Source organism: Asterias rubens, chromosome 19 (genome assembly GCF_902459465.1).
Source record: "Asterias rubens chromosome 19, eAstRub1.3, whole genome shotgun sequence".
Taxonomy (NCBI): Eukaryota; Metazoa; Echinodermata; class Asteroidea; order Forcipulatida; family Asteriidae; genus Asterias; species Asterias rubens.
Window position 1 is genome coordinate 856,338 of NC_047080.1, and position 24,618 is coordinate 880,955.

Sequence of the window (24,618 nt, forward strand, 5' to 3'; positions counted from 1 at the left end):
CTCAACTAGGTTGCTTCAAATATTTAAATATTGTTGAAAGTGAAAATACATTAACGGTAAGATTTAAATTGGTGTTTTTGTTCACATTGTAAATCTCTTATGATTCACATCAGGCAGAGGCATTTTGTGTTAAAAATAATTAACAAATTCAAATATTAAATGTGATGCTGCATTTCATGAATAAATAAACACTTGATAATTATTAGACATGTGCTGTTTTATTTACTAAGTGCATGAGGTTTGACCATTTTTATTCAAGGTATTCAGCTTCAGAACAATACATCTAGCAAAAACCTGTACAAGAAAAAAACACCTTTCTGAAACAATTTTTCTTTGTTTTATTTGTCACTGAGAGTATTGAAAATACCATGGTGCCAGTTAAAATAACCAATTGTATCAGCAGGCCTAATACTTCACAGAGGCAATTTCCTCCGTTGCCCCTGGCCATGCATTGCATTGGTGCCCCTTTAAATGTTCCAATATATATGTACAATTTCCTGATAGAGGTGCCCTACTGGAAGGAGAAAACACATCAGTCCCCTTGCCCTTTCAAAAACGAAGCATCAGACCTGCTTAAATTAATGTTGCTAGCATTGATGACTTTTCTAGATAGTCTTTGGAATACATGGATTTAATTAGTTGTGAAAAGTCTAACAGAATCCCTCGAAATATTAACTGTTGAGATTAAAGCTGTTAAAACTTTCACCAGCCCTAAATATTTAAAAGATTAAACAAATATAAGTTCCTGATTTAAAGTCTTAATTTCTTTAAGAATAGTCCTTATCTTTGAGAAGCAGTTTACCCTTCTTTTGAAGTCGCTTAACTTTCTTGGCTGTGCGAGCATCCGTCCTGCCTCTGAGATTTGTCTTTCTCTTCTTCTGTCGATCGGCCTTCAATTGTGTCGTCTTCTCCTCTCTCTCTGTCCATTTCTTCTCACTATGCTTCTTCTTCTCCTTCTTCTTGCGTATGGATTTCTTAAGAAGCTCAGGATCGTCTCTAACTGTCTTACCCTCAGCTCTGTCCAATGCGGCTTTCCACTTATCCTGTTTGATCATCTCCTCGGCTTTATCGGGATTACTCTTCTTGACTTCTGCAATCTTCTGCTTCTTGGCTTGCACCTTCTTAAGAAGTCCTTCATAGTCACGCCCACTCAGATTCTCCTCACCGCTTTTGCGTTTCTTCTTTTTCTTGGTCTTCTTAGATTTATTTTCCTCAAAGTCAAACTTACTGAAAGTTACTTTTAGTGGCTTACTCTGTTCTTGCTCTTGAGTATCCCCCTCATGTACCTCGTTCCCGTCCTGCTTTTCCCCGCCTCCATTTTGTGTCCTCTTCGCTTCCTTATCTTTCCTCTTCTCATCCCTAGTTGCTTTAATAGCATCATATCTTTCTTGTTTCTTCTTCTTCTTCTCATTTACTTCTTTCATCTTCCTGGAGGCTTTCTTTGACATAATGTTCCCTTCTAGTGATTTAGCCTGTCTTTTGTCACGTAACTGTTGTATTTTCTCCTGCACCTTTTTTCTAAGGTCATCTAAGCTTGCGCTACTTTGAATTCTTTCTACACTGACTGGCTGAGCAGGTTTAAGTTGGGTCCATTCTTTGCCATCTGTTCAGCGAAAAGAAGGTAGAAGGAGAAAAGGGGAAACATGAAATTTAATTGAATGGTGTATTCGTCAAGTATATAAAGCTAAAGAAATTTGCAGCAAAATTTGTGTCAATAATTCTAATAGAACTGGGTTCCTATAAAGCACTTTACCACACCCCTGAGGTTATCAAAGCACTCATTGTTGTTTCCAGAAGTAGTGAAACAGCTATGTTTTGGATCCAAGTCCCATCTTATTAATGAAGCAGTAATGGTCAAGAGCAGTCTTGCTTAAGGACACATGTGTCAAGACCGGGACTCCAAAGGACACATGTGTCAAGACCGGGACTCCAAAGGACACATGTGTCAAGACCGGGACTCCAAAGGACACATGTGTCAAGACCGGGACTCCAACCCATGGTCAGCTGATCAGAAACACCAAAGCTTGAGACAAGCGCACTTAAAAGCTCAACCACGACACACCACATATTGTGTTGGTAATTTGCACAAATTACTTGGGTTTTAACTTACCACTTTCTCCCATGCCTTGGAATCCTCCATCAACCTCCTCCATTTCATCCCCACTGCTCTCCTCATCCTTAGCAGATACAACTTTCTTCTCCTCTTCCGCCTCCTCCATCTTCATCTTCTCCTTCTGTCTCTTTTCTCTCTCCTCTTGTTTCTTGACGAGTGCATCTTGGAGGTCAGTCACTGTCAGCTCCTGCTGGGCATCTGGGTCCATCCTCTGTTTCTTCCTGCTCGTTTTTGTCGTCTTTTCCTTCAGCTCTTGTCTTGGTGCTTCCTCTAAATTAAACAGGAAAACAAACAAAAAATCATTTAAAAACAGGCTTTTAATGTATTTTCATGATCAGGCCTTTAACTTCGCTCTTAAGGCGCACAGCAACCTCTGGTTAGGGGGAAATTGTGAAATTGTTAGTTGTATTGGAACCTTGCAGAAGGCACCACAGGAACCACTACAATTGATGTGGGTTATTTCGAGGCATGCATGATCTTCTAAAGAATGAAATTGATAAGTCTGGACAGTTAGTTGTGTTGCGGGAAATAATGGCAGGTTTCAAGGTATCGCTGCAAAGCCAAGATAAGCAATGTAGACACCATAAAATATCAGACATTTGTTACTTTGTAAAATGTTTGAGTTGTTGAAACCAACCTTTCATATTCTTAAAGAATTTCTCCCCTGCCTTCTTAGCTCCCTTCTCGAGGTAGTACTTGGCTGGGATGAGGTTGACCATCCTCTTGAAGTATTCATTCTTCTCCTTCAGGCTCTTCCGGAGGGCGCTGTCATCCCCCATTGTGTCAATGTGGTTATTTGTCATCAGATTTCGGTCCAAGAGGTAGTCCACTCCTTTGACAATCAAGTGGTTGAATAACGTTCTTATGTATGTTTCTCTTGCTACTGCAAGTGTTCTTCCATGGGCTAAATTGTGAATTCTGAAAACACAGTACAAGAAAGATAAATTAGTTAATTTAATTTTATTTGTGCGCTGGTCAAATCAAATGATTGAACTTTTTAATTTTACAACTATCTGTCAAGGACTCAAGGAAATGTTTCTCCCAAAAGAAAATTGGCAGTTATTTATCTATTACACAGATTATTAGCACACAATGAAAAAATGTGTAGCTTTTATATTTTTGTTTACTTTTCCTTATTAGAAAATTAATTGTTGAAAATGAAATTGAAGTTTTGGCTTAGCTAGCATTTTTTCTTTTCCTCATTTTTACAAAAGAAAAGCTCATCCCCAAAATTGTTCTTCACTCGGTGAACCATTGCTCTAACTATACACTGTGCCTGTTATAGTACAATTTCTATGCACATGGACGATCTTCAATGATGATCATCCCCCCCCCCCCCCACCAAACTCAGTGTCATTTGTGTCGGAAATACACGACACTCCCTTTAACATCACATCAACATTGCACATGTGTGTGATTAACAAAATCATAAGTTTCTACTAGACGGAAAATTCCGATCCCAAGAGTAATTTGATTTGATATTAATCATAGTTACCTACAAAATAAAATACCAATATGACTCTTACCCATTGAAAAGACCTGGAACACTAGCTCGCCACTTAAACCATTTATTTAGCAACCTTTTTAACTTGGCCACTTCAAAGGTGCGCTACCGAATTTACACACACGCACGAAATTGTTCAGTCCACGTGTTAGACTTAATCGTTGAGGGCGCGCTAATAAACAGCTGATATTATATTAAAGGGAATATGCACAGAAATTTGTTATAAATTGTCTCTCAATTTTAAATATTACGAAAAGTGTGGACATTTATTTCTTCAACGAGTATAAAATAAAGTTAAATTAACCAATGCATTTCGTGTTGCTGCAAAGTGCATATTATATGCACTACTTTATTAGTAATCACTATGGACTATAATTTCACGTTTCAATAAACCTTTAGTAGTTTGATTTTTTTTTAATGTTACCAGCAGAATGATACAAATCAAATGCCATAATTATTTTGTAAACAACTTAATTTATAGATAGGCCTATTTATTTCAATTAATTTCAAACAAATCTCAATAACTAAGTTTGTTTTCTTTCTTCTAGAACCTCAACCCCTTCTTCTAAAAACTAAATTTATTGTTTTCAAAAAACAAATAGTTAGGTTACAACTCATTTAGTTCCAATAATAAAATTTAAAAAATCATATTTTGTTCTTTTTACAAGGAATTAAATAAAATAAATTGTAATCTTAAAACAAACCTGTAACCTTGTTAAATTAAAAAAAGATAAAACACAAGTCATCTGACATCGCAATTTGTTTATAATAAACCAACTGTTTTCTTTTTCCATCCTTTGGATTAAATATGCATCACCAGATTTTTGTTTAACTTAAAAGTTTGTTTTAGTATGGTTCTTCAATGAAACCAACTCATCAATTGTTTTGTAAACAAGTCTCGCTTTTAAATGTTTGTTTCTTTCCACAAGATTCTTCTTTAAAATTCAATTCTTTTATCAAATAAAAAAGACACAAGGGAGAACTGGCTGAGTTAGTTTGTTTTGTCAACAAATTTGCTTAAAACTCATTTAATTCAAATGATTAAACAAGTTTTCTTTCTAGAAGAAATCAAATGTTAATACAATGTTTTTCTTTAATACAAACCTAAAATCTTGTAAAATTAAAAGATAAACACTAGCCATCTCCCTTCGCTATTTTTTTTTATATGATAAATTGACTTATTTCTTTGTCTTTTTCTGTCCTTTGGATTGTTTGCCAACCTCTGCATCACCTGATTCACGTTTCCTGTTTTTCTTCTTGTCCTTGAAAGAATGAAAAAGATTAAAAGGATGTGAGAAGCATTTAATTAATACTTAATTGTTAAGTAAATCAATTTATCATACTTGTAATCGCAAATTGGTGTTCTACTTACTGGTGAGTTTGGCAGCTGTCCTGTTTTGGGTTGAAACTTCTTCAAATCAGCACTAAAGAGAACCTAGAAAGTAAAAAGTTACAGATCTTAAATGATAAGCCAGCAATGTTTCTGCAATGTTTGTGTTTTCAGGCGAAAAGAAATGTACAATTTTTTTCCAGGAGGTTAAGGATGGGGGGGGGGGGGGGGGGGCAGTTTGGTTTTATTGTGACTTTTTTCTAGTACTTTCTTGTCCTTACAAGCTTTATTGAAATCAGTCAAGTGAATGAAGAACATGGCCTCTAGAAGCCTTTGACCTATATTAGCTATCCCATCTCCTTTTGAATTGATTTCTTATACTTACAGAATGAGCCCATCCAGCGTATTCCCCAAACAGAGCCCTGAAGAACTCTCCAACTTCCTTGTACACCTTGTCAGTCAGGGACTTGGTCTTGTGAAGGGTTGGGATGTAGTCTCTACATGCAATCTGCCATACATGTGTATCTACTGGGATGGCGTTAGGTTTATCCATTGACATCAAACAAACACAGTCAGCAACCTGAGAAAATATTTGTTTAAAGGTAAGACAAAATTCATTAACACGAACAAAAAAAATGCAGACAAGCAAACTAGCTAAGCAAACTGTGAGGCAGTGGGCCATTTGCAACAGTGTAAACATTATGGATTTTTTGCTGTGACCACCGTTAGCCTTTCTATTTCTTCCTCCATGGTATCACAGACGCCTTTCGTCTCCTTTCGTACAAATTAAAGGAGTCTGTGATTAGGGCTATCTGTGTGACCGGGCTTTTGCTAAGCATGGCTTTTATGTGCTGAGCAAGTTTTTGTGCTTACAGGCTTAATGAAATAGACCATTAAGCTCCGCCCCATTGCGTACTGACCAATCACAACCCCTGATTGTACAACCAAAAGTCTGACACTATAAAGTCCGACATGCTTGTGCGTATGATTGGCACGCGCGACAGAGTTGTGCAGAATGGCATTGGAGCCTTATGGATTGTTGTATTGTTATTCAATCCACATCCCTTGATTTGATGATCTACAACAAATTAGTTAATCCACAAAATGAGTTGCTACCTTTGCTCCCACACCAGGTAGTTTCACCAACTCTGCATGCGCCTCCTCATACTCCAACTCTCTTATGCTCTCCAACCATCCCTTCGGCTGTTTCTCAATAAATTTAGCAGTCTGACTGATGAACTTCGCTCTGTACCCGAATCCTTTATCTCTTAACACTTGCTCCACACCATCCTGTGCTAAGGCCTCAGCCGTTGGGAAGGTGAACCATGTCGTACCATCCAAGACTGCAAGTTCCTTCCCGTAGAATGAGCAAAGTTTATCCACCATGCCTGTGATTCGAGAGATGTTATTGTTTGATGAGCAAATGAAGGAGAAGACATTCTCTGTTGGGTCTTGGCGAAGTACTCTTACACCGGGGAAGTTTGGAGCAACCTTGGTGTTGAAATTGCTGTCTGCAGCTTTCCATTTCTTGTAGAGTTTCTCAAGATTTACGCTGAGCTGGAAGTAGTCTTTCAGGATAGTTGGGTAGTCGTCTCCAAGGGTTAGGGTTGTATCTTTTTTCTCTTCCTTGATGAATTGAACTACTTTTGTGTCCCCATCTTCCACTTTTCTTGTCTCCTTTTTAGCAGGCTGTTTTAGCTTAGAACCCTTCTTTGGTGGAGGAACTTCCTGTTTGATGCGCACACTGTTGTCTGGTTCTATTGCATCTGAAGGATGGACTTGGTAAAGAATTTCATCATCAGTTTGTTTTAAGGTCCAAACTCTACCAGCCAAGACACTCCTCCAAATACCTGGTTGAATTTCCTTCCATCTGAAAAAAGAAAAGGGTGGTTGATAAAGATGCACTTAGTATTGTAGCTTTAGCAGATTATGCCAATCATTAAATGTGAATGGCTGTACATGTTAATTATTAATATCTAAGATAAAGAATAAATACATACAAATCAGCAGGATAAATAAATAAAAGTAAAAAATGAAACAAGAAAATTAATCCTAAATTACCTGAAACTTTGACCACAAGCTAGTGTTATATCCAGTCGCAGTTCTGATATTTTGCAAGGCAGAGACCGCCAAGCACTTGCCATATTTATCTAGAATTTGTGCTATAAAATGATAAAATTACGACTACAAAACAAGTGTTGAATGCAGACAAACGTAAACACATTCCACACAACAACACGTGCACACTGCTGCAGCCTTTTTATGTGACCTTTTAGTGAACTGTGACCCAAGACATGAATTATTCATTATTTTAGTTATCCTTGTATTCATTTTGAAACTGCACTCGACCCCTCGTTATGTTATAACGAAAATGGCGTAGCGCGCGGGGACGATATTGTTTCATTTGGTAAACAACTATTCAGAAAGGTTGTCGTCGTGGCTACACACAGTACACGGTCAACGAATATGGCGGCTCTCTAAATTGCACAAACCCATCGTACAAAATCGTGCTATAATTGGATCTACTGGACAGGAAATTAAGAGTTCTTTGTGTAAGTATGTCTCTTGTAAATTTAGTGTTATATGAAGTTATAGGAGCAATAGTTTGATGTATATGAGATATATTAAGGGGTGTTTTGTAAGCTCTTTTAGGCCGCGTGTTCGTGCCCGGTCGGCCGACCCGACCCGACCGTGCGGCACGCATATAGCGGGGCGGGAGGGGAGGCAACCGTTCGTCCCCGCTCTCTGCGTGCAAATTGAGACCGCTGCGCTGAGTGGGCGGATTCGTGGCATTGTGCCCATGGTTTGCCATCATTCTGCCTCAGCTGCGTATACCAATTAGGCCTACCCTGCCTCTGTTGAATTGGCCGCTGTACCTGGAACCTGTATAAATTAAATTTATATTATTAGAATAGTATTATTAGTACGTAGTATATGTTCAGTCAGTCACTGTCAGTGCAGTTGTTATAATGAGCTGTTCTTTTTCTCAATGACTTTTGTTTTGAACTTAATTTAATTAGTTCTAGGTATTAAGCCAAACTAAGTGAGTTACGTTTTTCCCTTAAAGCCATTGGACCCTTTCGGTAAACAGTATTGTCCAAGGCCCACACTTTGTGTACCACAACTTCTATATCAAATAACAAACCTGTGAAAATTTAGGCTCAATCGGTCATCGGAGTCGGGAGAAAACAACGGAAAAACCCACCCTTGTTTCCGCGCGTTTCGCCGTGTCATGACATGTGTTTAAAATAAATTTGTAATTCTCGTTAACGAGAATTTATATTGTTTTGCTGTTTTCTCAAAAAGTAAAGCATTTCATGGAATAATATTTCAAGAGAAGTCTTTCACCATTGCCTTCTGTAAACCCTGTAAGTTATTTGTAAATCTGTGAACTTTTTTTTTTTTTTTCTGAACCGAAAGGGTCCAATGGCTTTAAAGTTATCTTTCTTAAAAAAAAAATTGTACACGAATAATTCAAAACCAAATCAAATGGTTGTTAAATCTTATAAAACACATCCTTCACTCATCCCTGAGAAAGTTTAACATGTTAAAACCAATGTACTCGGTCAAGTTGTTGTGTGTTTGGTCCCATATTTTGTCATCAGGTCATTATATTTTAGGTAGAATGAAAACAAATCCCATAATCCTACAAATCTGTCTACTTTTCCAGATAAAGGTAATGCAGCCAAGGGAAACATGCCATAAACAAAGTTGTCAGCATTGTGAAAGAGGAACAGTGCAACTCTTCTCACACAAGAACAAGAGTCTTTTCTCCTGGAAATAGATAAATTCACTGAGTGAAGATGTTTACTATCCACCATCAGCCCCAGCTCGCCCTATGGCTCAGGGAGAGAGAAAAACCCCAGAGGTTGCGGTCCATCATGGAGAAAGAACGAAAGAGTGAATTCCTAAGACACGCAGAAGAAAAAGGATACCTGACGTCTCCTGATAAAGATTACTTGTTGAAGAGGGGGAGTGGCAAGACCAAGAAAGATAAATCATTGAAGAAGACACAGTCAGTGTCGGACATTCATCTTGTTAAACTCTCCAGTGTTCATCTCATCAACATAGGACAGATTCAGTTGCTCACCAGGCTCAAGATTTGTATCCTCCCTGGGAATTACATCACTAGCTTTGTTGCTCTTGCCAACTGCCCGGAGCTGGTGAAACTTGATCTTCATAGCAATCAGATCTCGACCCTGCCAGGGCCGGAGTTCTGGAGATGTCTGCCGAATCTGAGGGTTGTTCATTTGCATAATAACAGTATTGGGAAGTTGGATTGTTTGCAGCATATGGGGGAGGCGGAGAACCTTCATGTTTTAACGCTGTATGATACGCCAATCAGTTTGAAGAAAACTTATAGACATCATGTTGTCAACAGGTAGGCATAAATTGTGATTTTATTTCATCTGTGAAATCACACAGATTCATACAACTGTAGGACTAAACTTCCTCATAAAAAAAATGTAACAATTTTGGTACCCATAACTTTTTCTGGTTAAACCAGACCTTTTTATCTCACTCTTTCTTCTTTCTTTCTGTCCTATTTCACTCCACTGCAGGAGAAAACGTCGGCACCAATTCTCAATCTCACTCTTCCTCAGATGTCTATCTAAGTTATGTCCCTATCATAATTATGTCCCTAGTTCATCTCTCCATCTTCATTTTTGTCTCCTGCTTTTCCTTGTTTGGCTTCTTCATGCCACTCTTTTGTTTGCTACGTGTTTCTGTTTTGTGTGTGTGTGTGTTATAATCTTGTATAAAACGACTTTAGTGAGAGAATAGAGTGAAAAATAACATTTTTATTTTGCCCAACAGCATCTGGTCCTTGAAGGCTCTTGATTATCACGTTATCTCAGATGAGGAGATCATTGAGGATGCATCTTTCGGGAGTCACTTTTCTACGATGAATCCAGCCTTCCACTACAACCCTGTGCCTCATTCCAAAAAGGTATGTATGCCAATCTACAAATTTATGAAAGTTTAGATACTAGAAGGAAATGCTCTGCATCAGAGTTGATTTATTTTGCCTGGCCTTGATTTATGCTCTTTGATTTTCCCTTTCTTTGTTTCTTGATGGTAAATGTATACTTTAAGAAATTTGTGATGACAGCATGTTGTTAATCTCTCTTTTGAATAGAATAGTGGTTCAGAGGGAACTGGTAGCCATATAAATAATCTTTGTACACTTCATTGAACACACCATAGAAACTTTTTCGATGGCTGAAATATTATAAAAACATCTGGCCTGGGAAAAATACTTAGATTTGTTTTCGTTTTGGTTTTGTGATGATTTTTTTTCTTCTTTCCAACCCCCACCTTCTTCTTTCTTGACCTCCCCTTCTAATAATCTTTGGGTTTATCTTCATTACAGGACAGCACATTTGAGGATGAGATGGCTTTAGTGTTACACGTCTTGAAGGAGGTTTCCAGCATCCAATCTCATCACTCACCAGTTCTTATCATCCAGAAGAGCATAAGAGGCTTCCTTGCAAGGAGACATCACAAGTTGCTCTTTGACACCAAAATATGGTATGTAGAAACTTCCTTCCTTTTAATAAAATGCAGCTTTTCAAATTCTACACTTCTTTAAACACCTTCAAGAAGTCTTTCGTATAATTAATGTAAGATTGGAAGTTGGAGGGGGGCGAGGTTGAGAAAGAAGAGGGTGGGGTTTGGAAAGAATTTAATTAAAATGGCCCATCACCGACATTTAATAAATTGACACGGAAACAAGTTTTTATTTTCCTCTTCGAGATGTTTCATAATGATGGAATGACTTAAATTTTCTTGAACAAAAACAATTTTTTTTTTTATAAACATCATTACAGTGAGTATGAGCCTGCTCTTGTAGAACTTTTTTTCTATCTACATTTGTTCTGTAGTAAATGGTAAATTTGACTTTTTCTCCAATATTCCCAATTTGCAGGGCTTCTGTCTGCATACAGCGATATTGGCGAAGCTTCAAGGGGCTAGAATGGAAGCCCCGCCCTACACCTGCCACGCCCACAAAACCCCAAATTGAGCCTGCCACTATCATCCAAGAAGTTCCGGTAGTATCTAAAAGGGTGTCACCAGAACCACCTAATGCCCCTTCTATCACTGATGGCTCTACTATCACCCGAATTGACTACGACATGTATCTAGCAAACAGGCGACCTGGTTCAAAGACTCCTAGTATTGTGTCTTCAGTTGTGCCTGATAAGAAACAGTTACATCTGGAGGAGACACGAATGACTGGGTACTCTGATGACAAGGTAGGTTGAACATGTTCTTGTCATACTTTTCTTTTGTTTTAAATTGTGGTAATTGTCAAAGACCAGTCTTCTCACTTGGTGTATCTCAACATAATCATGCATAAAATAACAAACCTGTGAAAATTTGAGCTGAATTGGTCGTCGAAGTTGCGAGATAATAATGAAAAGAAAAAACACCCTTGTCACACAAAGTTGTTTGTTCCAGATGCTTGATTTCGAGACCTCAAATTTGTTGAAAATTTATTCTTTCTTGAAAGCCGTTTCTCCCAATGTTTTATACTATCAACAGCTCTCCATTAGTCGTTACCAAGTAAGGTTTTATGCTAATAATTATTTTAAGTAATTACCAATAGTGTCCATTGCCTTTAACAGATTCGAAAGGAGAAATCTTTTCTTTTAAAGTGAACTAGTCACCAAATCAATCCATGAGAAAACACAAAAGAAAAGTTAAATTTGCCTAGGGGATAATTCTTATATTTGGTTTGACCCTTACACCGATGTGTGAAATTAGGATTTCCCAAGCTCTGTGAAAAAAATCACAGGCATTTTACTCGGGTACAGAGCTTGGGAAAGTTCCAAGTATACAGTACTACACACATTGGTGTAAAAATAACGCCAAATAATATTCACAAGAAAATGTTTTATAGTCTGCTAATAATTACATTCCATTTGTTTTAACAGGAAACCAATCTGAGTATGCCTGCAATCTCAGTATCTCCAGGAGTCAGTGAGCCGTTCTCCACCATGAGGAAGCGCACCAACCTCCACATTGACCTCACCAAGCTCCAGACAGATTCAATGTTTCAATCAGAAGAAGCCAGTCAGGCCATCGTCTTTGAGACAAACCTTGATGAGGGCGTGAGCTCCTTCTTGGGCTTGAGTAAACCCAGAGAGCAAGGTGTCGAGCCCATCAAGAGTATGAAGAAACACAGACATGAAAAACAGCAGAAGGATCGGAAGAAGAAGGAGTTTAAGACAGTGAAGCAGATGCTTGGGCCATTACCAAGTAGCCAGTTAGAGCGGGAACGTGAGGAGGAAGTTGATACAGATGATGAGGAGACAGTGATAAAGTTCCGCCTCTCTGGGCTGAAGTCTGTTTTGCATGATGTGGATTTGCTTCAGGAGCTCTTGATTTCAAAGCGTGAGGTTGGACAAGATATAAGACACTCCCACAAAGATGTTATTGATCGGACTTTACGCGAGACAAAACAGAAACCAGTCAAGTCAAAATCTATCAATGCTGATCAGAGACTGTTTGCTAGAGTGCAGGGCACAATGGGAATGTCTTGTCTACGCGCCGTCCAGCAGGCATACAGAGATCGGGCGAAAGCAGAAAAACTTGTCTCAACAGTTGACAAAGTGACAAACTTACGTGAGCTCAGAGAGGCTTCCAAACAGCAGGCAAGGAACTTCTTAGAGGAGAAGCGTCTCCAGGCCATCAAAAAGAAAGACAATGATGCAAACGATAACATTGAGGCAATTGAGAGGCGAGTCAACCATGAGAAAGCTCAGAGAGAACGAAGAAAAGAAACCCGCTTGAAATCTCGTGAGCTCTCTAAGAGCTCTCTGAGAGACAAATCCTTCATGGTTGACTTTACTGGTCAACATACCTCAATCTCAAATGCCCTGATCAGACATGACCGCCAAGCAAAGGATGATTTCACTCTACAAAGTCGTCAGAACCAGGTAGATGGTGAAAGAGACTGCAACAAACACCAGTTAGACCTTGTCAAACAGTACCTTGAGCATCGTCAGATGATGCGCCAGGCACAAAATGCTGTTGAGAAATCTGCCTTAGACACCCGGATGCTTCAGGAGGCCAATGAGCGACTGATGGAGGCTAGAAATCGCATCGCTCAACAAAAACAGAAAGCCAAATCGGTTCAGGCTTTTTACCCTCTCCCTAAGACAGCTACTGACCCAGTCCTTCCCCCTGTTAACCAGGAGGGCAAACCAGACCGCTTCCATACACTCATTGCTATGTATGAGGGTAGAGTTGGCAACCACCCCACTGTGGTCGGTAGCACTTGATTTGAAAAGAGTCATAAAAAACTCTGTTGCCATAACAAATCCATCCAAAAATATTTCATGTACATTTATATCTATGATAGCATTTTTTTGTACAGAATTAATTTTATGAAATCTATAACTTTTTTGCATGTAACCATTTTCTTGGTATTTTCCAGAATAACAACTGAAATACAAAATACTGTCAAAGATCATGTATCTTCCAAAGGTTCCACCTAGGTATTTTCATGGCCAACTATATGTCTGCAAAAAACAGGGTTATTGTTACAATTTACAAGTATTTGTCCATATAAAATGTATATGGAAGGCAAAGTAGCAGAAGCAAGTAAAAAGTATTTTTCTCAGGTGGATTTTCAGCATTAACTTCATCTTTAACACATTACATATTTCTTTGCCCTTGAAAATTTAAGTTACTGAAATCTTTTTGTGAATCGAAGAAGTTTAAATTCACACAGTTATTTGTATCAATTATTAGAACCGAATGGAAGTTATACAGTTTTAACTCGCCCCTTGAAATGTTCAACCTAAAAGTTAAACTTTTCCTTATAGAGGAGGCCTTAACCAAGAAGTAAACGCGTTGATGCCCCTGCTCTTTCAAAAACAAAGCATCAATCGGGCCTGCATCGCATACATATATTTACTTGTTTTCTATTCAGTATACTTGAAATGTACGTTAAAACATTTTAACATTTTGTAAGCACTTAAATTATTCTTGCCTCTTGACTTTAAAGATGCTTTGTTCTTTCAACAGGTATGTTTTTAGTTTTGGGTTAATTCGTACAACACAAGAAAACCGTTACAACAAAAAATTCTTAAAGGGAAGGGTATACTTTTTGTAGCTATCATAGACGAGTATCCTCACTTGGTGCCTCGAACATATTCCTAACTTTACAAACCTAACCTGGCTCAACCAGTCATCGAAGTTGTAAGAACATATTGAGAGAAAAACACCCCTGTTGCAAAGAGTTTTGTGCTTCCAAATGCTGGAGAAAGTCTTCCTTGCCAGAAAGTTCATGCCTGAAGCCTTTCTCAGATTAAAAAATGTTTGTGAAACATTACCTCTAAAACTAGACAATGTTTGTAGTATCAACAGCTCCCCAGTACTCTTGAATATTTACAGTTGACAGTCTGTATGTGTAAAACAATATCCTATGTTGACGCTTTGCTGAGAAGTTTAACTTGAAATGTTTTTGTTTTAAATAAATTGTATGTTATTGCTTCAATATCAATCTTTAGATGCTCAATATATTTGTTAACATTTTTTTAACAAGCGGTTTCGGTTTTTTCATTTTGGCAAGACATTGTATACCAGCATTGTATTATCATATTAAACACATTTTTATATTACAAAGTATACACATGTATTGAGAAGATTGAGTCATTTATTAAGGTTTTCATTTTGGATGAAACTGCAGCTTTCCTTCCGAAAATACTGCATGTCTTCCTTGGGAAGAAAATAAGGATCAGTGTGAGACCATAATAGTTTATTCAGTCGACTGCACGTCTCGGAAGACGCTGAAAACTTGTTAGTTCCAGTACACTGTTCCTTGGGACGGTGTCAGATGCAATTGTGTCCGCCATGCAATACTGTCCGCTCCGGACACTTTCGCATATGCAATCGTGTCCGGAGCTATGCAAAAACCGTCCGGCGGACATGTACATGACTACATGTTCGCGCTTAAGCGAGCGTGCTTGCACTGATGAACCTATGTATTTTTTCATGCAGCATGAATATTCACGTATTTTTATGATTGCAGCGAATACCCAACGGCCGAGTATTTCTCATGTCATTCATAACATGCACTTAGCTTGTAAGAAAATGGCGAACGTATTCCGTTTACCAAGGGCGTTTAATTTACTGCAAGGACGGTTTTGCACGGGGGCGGACACAACTGCATATGCAAATGAAATGTGTCCGGGCACAATTGCATTATGCAGCAGCGTTCGGGCGGACACGATTGCATATGCAAAACCGTCCGGCGGACATTATTGCATATGCAATAATGTCCTCCGATAGTATTGCATAGGGGACATAATTGCATGTGACACCGTGCGAAACACAATATTTTTGTTCAGTCACGTAAATAACTAGAAGCTTGGTAATTCCATCGCGCTAGTTCGAAAATACTTGTTGTTTTGGGGTTTTTTGGTGGTGGGGGGGGGGGGACTTTAGTATCTTTGCGGAATACAGGTTTTCAGGTATGGACAAATAGTGTTGTCATTCTGGTGAGCCATTTTAATAACATAGAACATTCTTTCGTTGACGTTCCAGAGTGACTGAATAAACTGTTGGGTCAACCAGTTGGACTACTTTGGTTATTAAAGGGAAGATGGTGGGAAAAGTGGGAGAGGGGAAAGGGTGGGGGGAGATTATGGCATAGGGGATCAGTTGTCTTGTACCCATTCGGTATACATGTATAAACAACAAACAAGATGTACATGTACACATTCATCGAGATATGTCCTTGAGCAGTTCCATTACTGTTTTGTACCCCAAACTCGGAGCGGGTGGCTTTTGTCAAAGAATCATTGAACCGTTTGTTGGTTTTGTTCAGTTTTGGGAATAATATGATTTGGAGAGTGCACGGGGTCAATGTTTTATTTAGTCGAGGATGACGTTGGATCGTGTTGTTAACATTCCCATAAGGAGAGAGTGGTCTCGTTATTTACAGGAATATTCTTTGAGGCTAAACGGCACTTTCTGAGAGTAGTATAAGAGCAGGGAGTCTACCACTGTCTCATCAATGAATTTCAGACAGGCCCTTGTGGTGCTGATGGTATCTTTAGAATTGGTGGTTTATCATCAGGTCAGTAATGGAGGATTAATTCTGTCCATAGTTTGTGTGATTTGCCATTGTAACGCCTATACCATTGGCCGATTTCAACCCTAGATCGAATTGAAGCTTTTATTTATTTGAACTAAATGTGTAATGTTTGAAAGTCTGGGCTATTGGAGTTAGACACTGCTTTCCGGTGTCGCATGCAATTATGTCCCCTATGCAATACTATCTGGAGGACATTATTGCATATGTCCACCGGACGGTTTTGCATATGCATCTTGTGTCCGCCCGGACGCTGCTGCAAAATGCAATTGTATCCGCCCGGACGGTTTTTGCATAGATCCGGACAGTATTGCATGGTGGACACAATAGCACCTGACACCGGCTCCAATATCTTCATCTCTTGATAGTATACAAATAACTTATTTCCCATCTGTGAAATTTGTTATAAAGCAAAGCATTGATTAACTTTATGAACTCACTTTTTGTGAGACTAAAAATAGTTGTTTATTGGTCTTTGCAGGTGTTTTCTTTTCGAGTCGGTCGTCAAACTCGGCTCGGGAAATACACTAGACCTAAAGGTAAGTTTTGAATTATTTGAATTCTTTAATCCGGAAGTCGCAGGTCCAAGTTACTTTAACTTTTTCAACCCCAAATTACTATGGTAACGTGGTATATACCTCCTTCTTTCAGATCCTATCGTATCCAGCTCGCATGATTTATCGACTGCTCCCATACAGCCAATATTTTTGACACTGAATGTAGTTGTTGGTGCGAGTTGCTATGGATACCACGGAGATGACACGCAACATTATGTCATGGAAATGATGAATGTGGTAAGACCCATATTTACATAAACAATTATCAAAATTTGTCTGGCAAAAAAATACATTTATTTCATAACTTAATCAAAACAGCGAACTTCACGCGCCTGGGCCATGCCGTCATTTTGGGATTCAAAATTCGCCATTTGGGAGTAAAAAGAACAAACCGGAATTGACCCCCATCGGGCGTCTCCCAAAATGGTGGAAATGACAGATGTGCACTTTGCAGTGGTGCGTTCCGCAATAATGTTATGCCTGTTGAAGAGTGTTAGTTATTTGCGTCCTTTGTTGCAAAATAAACATTTTTTTTAATTGGTACACCTGTTTTATTCTCATGTTATAGGCTGCAAGTTTATGGCACAGTCAATCAATGAGTGTGAAAGTCAAACTGTTAGTCGGCAGATTCAACGTCATGAAAGAAAACGAGGTTCGTCAATACTTTTTTAGGTGTAATTTATTTACTATTGAAGAATTGTTTTCATCAAGACACACTTTTTTGTATTTTGTCATTATACAACTCAAAATCATAATGAAATTAATTGGGTTTTAAGGTAGAGTTTTCCCATAATTATGTAGGACAATTTGGAGGCTACAGATAACGCCAATGTGTTATTGAGGAAGTTCTGCGAGTGGCAACAACAATCGACAGACGTTGTAAACCATCTTGACGTTTCGATTCTGATCACAAGGTGTGTATGAAAAAAAAAAACATTTCATCATTTCGTTGTTCACTATCGACTCGATCTAGGCTACACCTTTTATCAATAAAGGAATGATGTTGGAGAACCTTACCCTTTTTTGATTAGGTTGGTTTCTTTTAAACTTTTCGGATCTCGTTTGTCTGCTCTTGAATTTTTAATGAATCAGAAAATGGTCGAGATGTGACGTCATTAATTTCTTCAAATTATTTTTTGGGTGCGGTTAACTTTTAATGGTTTTTATTTATCATCAGACGTGATATTCACATAGGTGGAAACTACGATGCAACGGGAATCGCTTATAATAAAGGTGCTTGTGATTCAAGGTATCACTGCGCATTGTGTGAAGATAAGAGTCCAATGGTCCTATCACACACCATAGCACATGAACTTGGGCACATGTAAGTAAACAAAAAAATAGTTCAAAATACATTGTACTTCAAATTTTGACACAAATCTAGAATAGAAGGAGATTTTTAGAGACACAAACAGCTTAATGCCGATTTCCAAGCAGTGGCAAACGAGTATTTTGTGAAAGTTTTTGTTTTGTAATAATTGTCAGTTTTTATGAATACTAATGTTGGGAAAGGTTCAAATAAAATATTGTCAACAATGCAAATGAATCACCTTTGAATAATTTATTATGTCCATGAGAGCTTGCTAATAAATCTTGTATTTTGTTTTCAAAGATTGACAACATTTCCAGTATAATTCATCAAAACAATTACCTGCTTTACTGTCCACAATGTAAAAAAAACCGGTGTCTACCCCACAGTTTTCCCAATATTAATATAAAATCTTGAATTGTGATCACAAAATAATGAAACTTATTTCAATTCGGGTGATACCATTATTCCAGCCTGGGTATTCGGCATGATGGTGACCGTAATGAATGTCCTGATCGGGTTTTTATCATGAGTGGTTACGCCACTGAGGGACATCGGACCTTCGTCTGGTCGCAATGCAGTCGCCAAGCAGTGAGGCAGTTTCTTAGGTTTGTATTATCGCCAAGATGGACCAAACTTGTTGCAATTCCAGAAGAGGAAAGGCAATTGAATAATTTGTGTACCAATCCTGTACTTTGCGTTAAAACACTCGATATTATGGTTGCTAAAGTGAAAAGAATACTTTCAGACAACCTACCTTTTGAAAGTCAAATTTTTGTTTAAAAAGTCAAATCGTTTTTGAAACTTCTCTAAAGGAAAACGAGCGGTCTAGAATTGATTGCAATTTTTATTTTTTATTTTAAAGCTCAAATCGTGCCAGTTGCTTGAAGAATCAGAGCTCATCATTCCAAGGTTTCCCAGGTCATATGCCCCTGGCCCTGGACATCAACGCGACGCCCGGCCGTATCTACGACTCGGACTACCAATGCAAGATGCTCTATGGGCCACTGGCTACCACATGCAGTGACTGGAATATACAGGTAAAAATTTGTAATTCTTTATCAAAACAAGCATTAATTTGATAAACTCGGCATATTGCAAACAAAGTCTCTTGAAAGTATATTGAAAGAAAATGATATTAGTTTCTTAGGGAATAGTGTATTTTTATATTTAAAAAATGTTTGATCTTCAGAAGTTCTTTATGTTGTTATTTTCATCTTGCAGATGATGTGCAGAAAACTTAAATGTTTTGTACGAGAAAGAGGGTCTTCATGTTTAACCGACGGGAGGCCGGCGCTTCAAGGAACTCGGTGTGGACCATTGATGGTAGGCATCGCTTTCTCAGATTTCACCAACCAAGAATTGTTTAGATAATATCTTTTTACCACAATAATATTTAGACTTTTGTGACTCGTTTCAACCCGAACGGAATCCGTAAAGAAAGGCTGAAGCCATTTTCATTTCCGCTTTTTCAATAAGCCATTTTCATTTCCGCTTTTTCAATAAGCCATTTTCATTTCCGCTTTTTCAATAAGCCATTTTCATTTCCGCTTTTTCAATAAGCCATTTTCATTTCCGCTTTTTCAATCTATTTTGTTAAGAAAAGATACAGGCTAAAGGCTCCTTTTCTTCGTGCTTTTTAGCAATAATTTGAATTTAAAAAAAGAACTTTACGTAATTAAAGGAATGGTATTTTTGCCTTTACAGTGGTGTTCTAGAGGGTTCTGCGTTCCTTGGTTGCCACAACAAACTAACGGACAAGAAGAGTCTAAGACAGGTCCAAGCAAACCGGACACCCCGATGCACTCGCGCTGCTCAGAGCTCGAATGTACTACGTTTCCTTATATGGACACACAAGCACCAACAACACAACTGCACAACCGCCAAACTTTATAAAACTGTCAAAAGTAATACATTCTTCAGAAAAAAATAATAAAATCTTATTATTTGAAATAATAAAAACCCTGATTAAAAAAAGTTATGATTCTACTTTGAATAAAAAACACACACAAAATTCAGCTTTGAAAAAATAAATAAATTACACAAACGCCTCAAGAGTTTGTTGACCATTTGAGGGCGCTGCATTGAGCCAAGTTTTGCGCACGTGCAGTCGGTGTCCAGCTGCTGTAAACCCAACCTCCAGTCGTCTGCTCGCCACTGAGTGTCTTCAGATGGAAGTCACTATTAAACTGCAAAAAACACATGGTGAGCATGGATTTTTCTTGAAAGTTTTATGTCTGGAGAAAGGTATACGTTGGTTGCTTTGGGTTAACGACTTGCAATAGTTTGTATAAGCTTTTAACAAACATTACATGCCATCACGGAGGTCCTCCATTCATGATGCCATCGACGTACTTTTTACATCGAACATATTTATTATTTAACTTTAAAAATTTGGGAAAATTTGCTACATACAGTCGGTGAAATTCAAGAGGCGCAGGGTGGAAGTTTGTGACAAAACGGTATTGCTTGATGTAGGCGTATTTGCAACGGTCTCCTTCAATTGTCTGCTCACCAAACGCCAGTTAAAATATCCGAGAATTGCAAGCGAATCTAGAATTAGAAAATTGAAACTAAAAACAATTCGCTAATCCCCCAGCAGCAACTAAAATATAACGTTTTTCGCCCTGTATGGTTTATCCCTTTAAAAAAAATATGCATTTGATCGAGGACACACAAGACAATTGTAAACATAAAAATAGCAGGGGTAAAAACTAATTTCCCAGCATTATCATGGTTGAAAAAAAATCATATAATAATATTATTTCTTTGTTTTTGCATCTTTGTGAGTGACAACTTTTGTAATGTTCTAGGGATTATTTAAAACAAATTTAAAGCGATTTTTATTTAGTAGTGGGAAGGGATTTCTCGCTTAGATAGTGATGTGGTGTGGTTCGTATGGGGGATAATGTTTGTTTAATATCATTGTTTATCCTGTTGCGTTTAGTATTTTTTAACCAGAATTAATCAAAATCATCCAGCAGGTGCATCAATTAATTAATAAAACTCATTAACTTTGCGCGGGAGATTCTACAATCCGCCGACAGAGGGCGCGATTCCTATTTAAATACCTAGTCAGATACCCTAAACCAAATTTAACGCTGAACGTATGGATGAAGTCCAGCTTGATAAATCACGTGCGTTGCATGTACAAAAAAGGCATGCTGGATCAGAATTTCTCAAAAACATGGACGGAGAGGGGTCATTTGCTTCTTCGCGAGAATTTTGCCCGCAATGTGGCTCCATTTTACCGTTTCCTGAAAATGGAACGGTAGTTATGAAATGCAAGACATGTCCTTACAAAATCAATGCAAAAAGTAAGTTTGAAATAATATTTCATGTGGAAACCGGGGCTTGTAAAGTTGTTTGTGATAGCCCCCTTGACTTGTGCGTTATTTATAAAAAAAAAAGGGTAGGCGGGGTCGGGAGGTGGCCAAGGAGGTGCTGATGATCACACCAGACTTTGTATGTTAATTACATTGATGCAAATTCAGCTCAATGACTTTGAGGAAAAGTTTCTGTATGGCGCCACCACTTTTTCTTTCGATATAAAATAATATAGGAACTTATTAACCTGAATTGATATATCCCTTTTTGTAAAAATTTGTGAAAAAGTGGTGGCGCCATACGGAAAGTTATCCGACTTTGACTCTGATGTAAATGAACTGTGACTGATAATTTGTAATTTAAAAAGAAATTAGTATTTTTATGTACATATTTTATTTATGCATTTTAATATATGATTGATATTTTTATTTTAGAAAAGAGTAGACTATAAAAACTATATATTTATAAAGTTTTCAACAATTTAAATTTTGATTTTGTTATTTACGAAACATTTGCGTACCGACCTATCGTATTTGCCTACTACTACTACAATTACAAATACTCCGTTTTACTATTTTCTTCCTCCATGGTTTTACCACTACACTACAAACTACAATTACAAATGCCGAATGTTCCGGACTGGACTGCGCTTATTTTCTGCACATGTTCGCCCTGGAAAGAAAAAATACCCAATCCGACAGTGTGTTCCAAGACGCGTGTCCATATGTTTTGTATACAAAGCACGGATCGGGTATTTTTTCTTTCCAGGAAAAATGAGTAAAATAGTGGTGGCGGAAAGTTAACCCCATTTTGACTGTCTGACTTTAGCCCACCTTGTTGAGCTGTTAATGGCTCCGCTTTTAACATCGGTCTCATCACTGTCACCATTACAGCCCACCTTCGATACATGTCTTAAACGCTAAGTTTTCAAAGGTCGCAAAATGCGAGGTAGTTTGATTGCAAATTTCTCCCATTTAAAAAAGTCCTATACTACTCCAACATACCTCATTTTATTCCTTACATTTGTGGAATTATTATGACACATAACAGGGCTTACTAAATGATGACTTTGTCCAGATGTGATGATTTGAAAATTGGTCCAAAAAATCGTGTACAAAAATTACATTTAACGTGACATGTTCTTGGGCGCTGCCATGTTTTAATGATTCTCCTCTTGTTGGGCGTGAGAAGTCAGGGCACCAGGCAAATCTTGCAAGTCATGAATATCCACAAGGTGACGTCATGATCGCTAGGCTTATTATGTGTGAGTGTACAGTAAAAACTGAATTGGTATAAGGTGACGTAGCAATGCGCTGTATCTGGAAACTACCACCGCGCACCTGAGACCGATGTTAAAAGCGGAACCATTAACAGCTCAACAAGGTGGGCTAGTCTGACTTGTGTTTTTTGGGAATGAAAGTTTCTGATTTTCAAATCTTATGATGAGGCATGGTCCGTGCCTTGATAGCTGCTGGTGTCGGGCTCTCAAGATCTCACGGAAAAGTTTCCAATGGCGCCACCACTTTTTCATTCCATATGAAATAATATACATGTAGTATCTAATTTACTAGTTGCGATGACGTCGGCAGGAGGGTTACGTTATTGCAACTACTAATTTATCTCAATGAGATTTTTTGAGTTTAAATTGCATTCCTTTCACAAATTTTCGTCAAAATGTAAAACAATTATCAGTGACAAAATTAAGCCAAATTCAAAGCTTTAAAATACTCTTTTCTTTGTATCCGCGGTGACCGCATATATAATGTTAAAAAATATCACTATCATCAGCACAGACAGCAGAATTTTGAATGAATGAAAACTCATCATTTTTCTTTCCTCTCATTATTTATAGCTGCATTACATGGTGTGGTCTATCACTCATACCTGCGTCTCAACTCTCGCAAGAATGTTGAAGGTCGTCATGAGGTCGTCAGCCAGAAAGACCTAGGACCACTGGTGAGTAAAACAATGGCGTTTTATCTTAGGAAATGTAAAAACTGTTGTTGTTTACATACAGAAATGTTCGTACTGTATTGATTGTTTAATTGTTACTACCACCAAAACATTTAGTTTTATTTTGTTCTTTCAGAGGTTACAAAAGAGATGTAAAAACATGTGAAAAGGGTTCACCACCCACAGGGAAACCTCTGGCCATTTTTAAAATTGGTTTATGAAAAGAAAAAAAAACGTACAATTGTCAAAAATATTTAGGTGGTTTATTTCATATGGTTTCTTTTGAAAGTTATAACCCCCAAAATAATTAGTTTTACCGTTTTATTTTGTATCAGGAAGAGAAAAAAAAAGAAAAAAATGAGTGTGAAAGGTTCACCACCTGTAGGGGAACCTTTGGCCAATTTTAGAATTGTTTGGAAGGAAAATGCATAACTTTATTTGATGAAAAGGTTGTATATCATTTGGTAAATTTTGGAAAAATAAATTCTTTGTGTGTACTTGTTTGTTTTATTTCAGAGGTTTTATATTTCTTCCCTATGAAAACGGCATAATTCAGTGATAAAGGGTTCGCCACCCGTAGGGAAACCCCTGGCCTATTTTTTAACAGTGTTTAGTTGAAAACTGCGCCACTTCAAATTGAAAGGCGACATTTGGTTAATGTTGAAAAAATAACCCCCTAAATATTTTGATATACTAATAGTTTCGTTTTATTTCAGAGGTTTTATATTTTACCTGAAACAGAAAAGCAAAAATCAGTGACAAAGGGTTCGCCACCCGTAAGGAAACCCCTGGCAAATTTTTTTGGGAAATGTTTGGAAACTTGCATAGCTAATTTCGTTTTTGTATGTCTGTTTTCAGATTGACAGAGCATGTGCCAAGTGCGGTCACGATGGACTTCATTTCCACACCAGACAAACACGATCAGCTGATGAAGGACAAACCGTCTTCTATTTCTGCCCATCATGCAAGTAAGTCAATCACTACTGGTTCATACTACCTGCAAATGCAAATGCAAAATGAATTTTGACGACACAGCCCTGTTTTCGCAGTGAATGTTTTGAAGGGGTTGAACACGGTTCTACTGTTGCAATTATTCATTGTGAGTTTGTGAGAACAAAGTTTGCTTCACATTTGCAGGAAGTATGGACCAGGCTTAAGGCTTGTAGACCCTTTTAGGTTTATCATGCAACTTGCATAGATTGCACAGGGGTTAGTAGCTGTGAGGGCAGAGATAGTTCTTGTGATTTATTTAGCCAGGTCAGTACAGTTTTTCCCCCAAGTGAGGTGAGATGGTTCAAGGAATGAAGCCAAACTGGTTACAAATGCAGCCATCAGTGAAACAGAATCAAACAAAACATGCAATTGGATTTGGAAGGATCTGCGGTGGATTTCACATCGAGTTAAGACTAGTCTTATTG

The 24,618-nt window shown here is 38.0% G+C and overlaps 4 protein-coding genes across 4 annotated transcripts; 2 read left to right on the forward strand and 2 right to left on the reverse strand.

The window, feature by feature from the left end:
• Positions 1-64: 64 nt before the first annotated feature.
• LOC117303469 (ribosomal RNA-processing protein 14-C-like) lies at positions 65-3,749 on the reverse strand. Its single transcript, XM_033787686.1, has 4 exons — positions 3,640-3,749; positions 2,751-3,031; positions 2,111-2,383; positions 65-1,603 (listed from the first exon to the last, which is right to left on the reverse strand). The coding sequence occupies exons 2-4, from the start codon at positions 2,914-2,916 to the stop codon at positions 768-770; spliced, it is 1,275 nt and encodes a 424-aa protein (XP_033643577.1). The 5' UTR covers positions 2,917-3,031; positions 3,640-3,749; the 3' UTR covers positions 65-767.
• A 587-nt stretch (positions 3,750-4,336) lies between these two features.
• Positions 4,337-7,210, reverse strand: LOC117303471 (N-glycosylase/DNA lyase-like). Its single transcript, XM_033787688.1, has 5 exons — positions 7,009-7,210; positions 6,064-6,817; positions 5,333-5,527; positions 4,990-5,052; positions 4,337-4,879 (listed from the first exon to the last, which is right to left on the reverse strand). Exons 1-5 carry the CDS (start codon positions 7,089-7,091, stop codon positions 4,796-4,798), a joined length of 1,179 nt encoding a protein of 392 aa, XP_033643579.1. The 5' UTR covers positions 7,092-7,210; the 3' UTR covers positions 4,337-4,795.
• Positions 7,211-7,389: 179 nt separating this feature from the next.
• On the forward strand, positions 7,390-14,576 carry LOC117303473 (leucine-rich repeat and IQ domain-containing protein 3-like). Its single transcript, XM_033787692.1, has 6 exons — positions 7,390-7,499; positions 8,618-9,328; positions 9,766-9,898; positions 10,322-10,479; positions 10,877-11,204; positions 11,886-14,576. Exons 2-6 carry the CDS (start codon positions 8,751-8,753, stop codon positions 13,233-13,235), a joined length of 2,547 nt encoding a protein of 848 aa, XP_033643583.1. The 5' UTR covers positions 7,390-7,499; positions 8,618-8,750; the 3' UTR covers positions 13,236-14,576.
• Positions 14,577-15,855: 1,279 nt separating this feature from the next.
• On the forward strand, positions 15,856-24,095 carry LOC117303474 (A disintegrin and metalloproteinase with thrombospondin motifs 6-like). The gene is made up of 12 exons (XM_033787693.1): positions 15,856-16,039; positions 16,536-16,593; positions 16,706-16,848; positions 17,180-17,263; positions 17,413-17,525; positions 17,789-17,935; positions 18,394-18,528; positions 18,786-18,960; positions 19,145-19,246; positions 19,628-20,125; positions 23,100-23,203; positions 24,059-24,095. Exons 1-10 carry the CDS (start codon positions 15,977-15,979, stop codon positions 19,814-19,816), a joined length of 1,209 nt encoding a protein of 402 aa, XP_033643584.1. The 5' UTR covers positions 15,856-15,976; the 3' UTR covers positions 19,817-20,125; positions 23,100-23,203; positions 24,059-24,095.
• Positions 24,096-24,618: the final 523 nt, after the last annotated feature.